The following is a 6157-nucleotide window of genomic DNA, read 5'->3' as shown; positions in this document are numbered from 1 at the left end:
GAGTGTAAGATATATCTAATTACCCAAAATCTTACCAGTCAAACAACCTCGAATAGACAATTTTAGCCAAAGCATCTCTACTGACAGCTGCAGACTCTGGATCCAGCCACTTTGTGATCGTTTCATCACGAGTTACAATCACACGTTTGCAAAGAGAATCTTCTAGTAGCTTCACATCACACCTAATGAAACATATGATTCGAGAATTGAATTTTCTAAAGTTATCAAAATATATAGCCACAGTAGAGAATTGTCCTACAAATGTAACATGTCAAATGCACCTACATGAGAAGCTCAGCAGCAGTTTTTAGGTGGAACCATGATTTTTCATCTTTTGGCGTAGACGAGTCTATTTCCTTCCCCTTTGCAAATTCAATGTTTCCAAGATGAAGGATTGCAGCCACAACTCGAAATATTCCATCCTGAAAGGGAATATAGAAAGAAAACAAAGAAAAATTTAAGTAAAAACTTTGTTTGGTGCATTCTACCTATCACTTAAGCCAACTCCAACAATTTACCTGCTCATCAGAACTAATTCCAACAATCTCCATTGCCCTCCTCGTGTCAATGTATTCCTTGGCATCATCAACACCATCCAACTCATAGCAATTTGACTGATTCAAGTAGTGAAACGTTCTTGGATGTCCTAATTTGTATTTTTTTATGTCCTGCAAAAACGAATATTAATTAATAGGAGATCTTCCAACGAGGCATTTCTGTCCGGTTTCTCACAATCATGAAAAAGATCATTGCTTCCAAACCAAAGACAAGAAATATCAAGATATTAGTACAAAAATGTTCAGCGTGTGTGGTTCCCAACTCTTTTAATGAAGCAAAAAAGATGAAACAATCCTATTACCTCTGGTGGTGCGGCACAAAGCATGTAGAAACAATGATAGTTTCTCTCAGGATCAGAAACCTGACAAACACGCGATCTTTCGAGCAAATAAGTTCTTACAGCAGCTCCTGAGATTCTCCCGCTCTGATCAAATTGAATCTCCACGAATTTACCAAAACGACTGCAACAAAACATGCAAAGGGAAATATAGGAAAAATATGCAATCAAACATATAGAAAGACACAAAATTCATAATAAACGCGAAAGGAAGCCTCTAGATTCAGATTCTCCCACCTTGAGTTATTGTTTCTAACGGTCTTTGCATTACCAAATGCTTCTAGAACAGGATTCGACTGCAAAGCAGAAAAACAAGAGCAAAGGTTCAAGAGACAAATAGAAGCAATTACTGGCAAAAAGAAATTTTCATGCCAGTTCATTGCACAAATGAGAATCTGAAGAGTTCGTACCTCCAGAACTTGCTGTTCAACAGTCCTGCCCTCAACAGCAGCTCTCCCTCCCATGTAAGCAAGGTAACGCATGAGCAATTTTGTGCTTTCTGTTTTACCGGCTCCACTTTCGCCACTCACCAGTATCGACTGGCTTACTCCCTCATTCATCATCAGTCTGCAACCACATATATGAATTTTACACATAAACAAAAAATAATAATAATAAAATAAAAAAATGTATACACGACGAAGATAGAAGCACAAATGTTAAAAGTCAAAGATACCTGTATGCAGCATCTGCAACAGCAAACGGATGCGGACTGAGCTCACCAAAGGCTGCGCCTTTATATTGTGCCATCATATGGCTATCATAGAGGTGAGGTAGCTTACAAAAAGGGTTCACAGCAATCAAAATATTCCCTGTATAAGTCTGAGCACATAATGTAATGAGAAAAGCGCAAATGTGAACAGGCGTGAGAAAGAAAAATTCCATAAAACATCTATCAATATGTCATGAATTGACCAAAACCCCATAACCCCTAAGCCGAACAAGCAAAGAAAAAAATTATGCAATATTTGCTACAATTGAATACTTACATATATCTCATTGATATCATATCTTGATCTTAAATTGTCTAAGACTCCTGGCTCATGCAAATAAGCCAGTTTTGTCATATCATCCACTCCACAGGGTGGGGCTTCTGCATCTTTAGGATAGACATTTGAAGCTTTAACAACAACCTGAAATTTTCCGACAAAAGTAGAGGAGGAAAGAGAATCAGTTAATCCCCCAATTCTAATCTGTAAAAATATGCTGTAGTAGTAATCTCATATGGAAAATAAATAAATGGCTAATGGAGGAAAGAGATCTTAGTGAGCAAGATATGCATAATTAAAAAAAAAATGCCACAAAGCAAATAGTATAGAAAGCACGCACCGTCTCCCCTGAAGTGCAGAGGACCTTAATGTCTTGATCCTTAATCTCCACAACTTCACCATCTATCCAAGCTACATCAGGATCTTCTATCCAAACAAGAGATCCAACCACAGGGCTGAAGGCACCAGCCTGAAAAGCAAATACCAAGAGTTGAAAATACCAAATAGGTTTGTATTATAATTTATAATTGCATGCTTAAGAGAAGTATTGTGCCACCAAGGAGCAAACTAAATGTGGGTAATATCTATTGACCAAAATTTAACGATGCACATATTTTCCACAAATAATATCAAGTGGTGAAACGAATAGTAAAATTGGAGCAAGAAAGCCAAAATCACAGAAGCAAAGAGTAGAAAGGTTCTCCCTCTATACTCAAGAACATGTATCTTGGTTACACTTTCTGACATAAATGGCAATAAATCGCAATAGAAATAAGGAAGAGAGAGAGAATACAATTGGACTTAGGTTTCCTCGAAATGGAATATGCCGGCTACTAAGGAATTTTCTTTCTATTTCAAAAACTCAAATTGACAAATAATAGTTTAGGGCTGCACAAATTTACTAGTTTCACACAGATTAAGGGTCTAAATTGGTCCAGAAGATCGAAGATAGCTCGATATTACATTTTCAAAAATAAGATTACAGTCAAATTATTCATCTGGATCAAGGATTAAAATTTAAGAAGTTGCAAGTCAATTTCAAATTCATCCATACACCAACCAACCATGCTATTATAAATTTCAATCACAAGGCTCTGTCTGGGTTATTAAGCAGTTCATATGACTTCGCTAAACAAATACTAAAAGAAAATAAAATAAAATAAAAGTGCTATCGTATCAAGGATATCCCCAAGTTTACATAGGTTTGCCACATGGTTTATAGGTCACAGGTAAAGCTACGGCAGACTAAAGTACTGTAATATACAAAATATTCCTACGCAATTTACTAAAAACCAAAATGGGCAGCGCTAAAATTAGTAGAAGTAAACAACTCTGAATGTGATCAACACAAAATCGAAAAAACAGTATAGAAAAACAAATCAGTTTGAGCAGATATTTCTAATTCGCAGTGCTGGTTCAACTTAAGCATAGATCAGTGTATTCACGCGATGAACTAATAACAACCCATTAAATATATACGCATTAGTATAATCATGATAACCCAAAATAAGATATAAACTAAAGAAGAAAAGTCATCAACAAAAAAAAAAAAAGAAATACCATGTCCACGGAAATTTATCAGATCAGAAACTGGGTTTGCCTTCGGATCTACTTCTTCATAATCTTCCGATTACGATCTTCCAAATTTAGCAGCAGAATCTTCTGAACTTGCCCAAGTCTCACGACTAAAATTATGATTCCAAAAAAAATTACTTAAAAATAATGAAAAAGAATTTGATCATGAACAGAGAAGCTTAAACTCTTCAACAATCCGAAAATTTTTGAAGAAGAGATTAAGCCTCTCTCTCGCTCTGCCTCGGAAGCAGATTTGATTTTTTCTTTAGTAAATTTCGTCGTTTTGATTTGTTCTCTATTATATCGTTTCTCTCTTCCCTCGCACCGTCAAAGGGATTTCTTTGTCTGAAGAAGTTATTTTGTTAGTTAATTGTTTGCTTATGGAAGTTAATTAAGGAAAACCAAAACGTCAAGAATTTGTGTGGGCCGATATACCGAAACTGCCCTTTGACATCAACGCAAATTGCGGAAACTTTTTAATGACAACTCAGACGCGGTCAGATCGCAAAGTTGTCTTGAATCTTTTAACTCAAATCTCGGATGGCGGTGAACTACCTACACGTGAACATGATTTTAGAATTAAAATTATGGAAGTTGATTTAACTGATTTGAATTTAAAATTTAAATTTTATTACAGTAAAAAAATTTTAAAAATAATTATATTTAATTTTTTTATTACAGTAAAAATTTTTTACATAAAGTCACATTTTAATTTAAATTAAAAACTCGAATCAATAAAATATGATTCATAATTTTGAGTTTAAATTATGATTTTAAAATTATAATTTAAAATTAAAGATTTGAATCAGTTTGAATTAAGAAATTAGTGGTTTTAGAATAATGAATAATTCTGATTTAAAATATCACATAATATTCAGAAACATCTAAATCAAACACTAATTTTGAATCATAATCAAAATCATGATTCTGAATCACTGTAAATAAATACTGATTCTGAATCAAGATTCAAAATCATGATTTTAAATCCATCTACCAAACACTCCCTTAATTTCTACAAAGGAAGAGTTCATGTAATGTGTACAATCGTTCATTTTAAGGGGGTGTTTGGTATAAAAATTCGTGTCATGGTTCAAATCATAATTCGTGCCACGTTACAGTGTTTTTTCTAAAAAAATACACGTAAATTGAAAATAATTTTGAATCTATGAACCAAACGTCTACTAAATTTTCGTCATTGATTTTGGATACCTAAAATGTTTCGTTACATTCAAATATAATTTTGTTGCATTCTAAAAAATTTCAAATATAACTTTGTTGGGTTGTCATATATATTGCTTTCATCAGATTCACTTTTGGGACATGGATCCGTACTTTTTGTATGTAATGTAATATGCAGTTTGGTGTTACAAATTTTCAACTACAGAAATTTGAAGTTAAATTAAAGAACGTTAATAACACCTTATTAGAGAAGGATTCCAATATAAATTAAAGAGTACTGTAACAAAAAAAAATGAAAAATGAAATTTACGCTGTCAGGACTCGGGATAAAGCTGAGAAAGTGACAATATTGTCGTTAATTGTCGAAAGTCGACATAAGAAAGAAGGAAAAAAAAAAAAAGTAAAAACGGCATTTGAGGCAGTGTTAAAATGAAATGCTAAAGAATATTTAACTTGCGTAATATCTGAGGAAAAAGGTACAAAGAGAAGATGGAAGTAGTTAATAAAAACAAACGGTCATAAACTTGGAAAACAAGAATGCCAATCGTGGCAAAATATCATAAGTCATAAATGTATAAAGCCTACAAAAGCAGGAACGATTGTTGGTGCCCATATCTAAATTTAATAATTGAGCTTTTATATGCATATACATATATGATATAATTCCCTTTCATGTTGTGATGAGAATTTTTCTATTAATGTACTTCAAAAAAATAATTCCTTAACTAATATTTTGATTAAAAAAATATTTCTCAATGAATAAAAATTTTCCAATAAAATAAATTGTTTGATATTTTTTTTTTTGTTTTCTGAAAAAATATATTATTTACTTTCTTTATATATAATATAATGATTAATTATTCCCTAAAAAAATTAATGACCTAGCTCTCCGTAATTCATGTTTTCCTTTATATATGTGTGTAGCTAAAATGTGTTTTAAATTCCCTGCAAGGGTTGTGCAGAGGAGATTGCAAAACCCCAAAGTTCAAATCAATCCAACAGTTTTTAAACTACGTTAAAAACAACTTAGTCTAACAAATCTGACAATTTAAGGCCTCATTTATTTCACCAATTTGAGTTTTACTACAATAAAAAGCTCTTAAAAACAGTCACATTTAACTTTTTTACCGCAGTAAAAAGCTCTCACATAAAATCACATTTCAACTCGAATTAAAAACTCGAATCAGTAAACTAAACGGGCCTAACGAGATTGTTCATACCCGTACTATACTTCATTTTTTTGTAACATACATATGAATACAACATGTATGTATATTATAATGAAACGTCGTACAAAATTATGGTATAGTCTTTTAGTTGACATTTTTATTGAGGTGTACCGTGTTGAAAAAGCGCGATGTGTTTAAGTTAAGTCCGAGAGTAATCACAGCAAATAGTAAAAAATTCCATTTTTTAAGATAAATTTTAGTACTAATGATAAGGTATTTATGTCGCATTATTGACTCTCACAAAAATCAGTATTAAAATGATTTTTTTTTGTAAAATTTAGGACTTGACA

General features: G+C 32.5%; 1 protein-coding gene across 1 annotated transcript in view; it reads right to left on the bottom strand.

The window, feature by feature from the left end:
- The window catches only part of LOC21398991 (myosin-6), a 12095-nt gene extending 8348 nt beyond the window's left edge, over positions 1-3747 (bottom strand). The window contains exons 1-10 of the mRNA XM_024162624.1: positions 3445-3747; positions 2225-2353; positions 1885-2028; positions 1572-1717; positions 1306-1462; positions 1133-1191; positions 860-1019; positions 519-668; positions 286-422; positions 36-182 (exon numbers count right to left, since the gene is read on the bottom strand). Coding sequence (XP_024018392.1) covers positions 36-182; positions 286-422; positions 519-668; positions 860-1019; positions 1133-1191; positions 1306-1462; positions 1572-1717; positions 1885-2028; positions 2225-2353; positions 3445-3447 — 1232 coding nt within the window. The 5' untranslated portion in view covers positions 3448-3747. The remainder of the gene's footprint in view (positions 1-35; positions 183-285; positions 423-518; positions 669-859; positions 1020-1132; positions 1192-1305; positions 1463-1571; positions 1718-1884; positions 2029-2224; positions 2354-3444) is intronic.
- Positions 3748-6157: the final 2410 nt, after the last annotated feature.

Source organism: Morus notabilis, unplaced genomic scaffold (assembly GCF_000414095.1).
Source record: "Morus notabilis unplaced genomic scaffold, ASM41409v2 Scaffold602, whole genome shotgun sequence".
Lineage (NCBI taxonomy): Eukaryota > Viridiplantae > Streptophyta > Magnoliopsida > Rosales > Moraceae > Morus > Morus notabilis.
The sequence above is the reverse complement of the archived record's forward strand: the minus strand, read 5'-3'. Positions and strand labels throughout refer to the sequence as shown.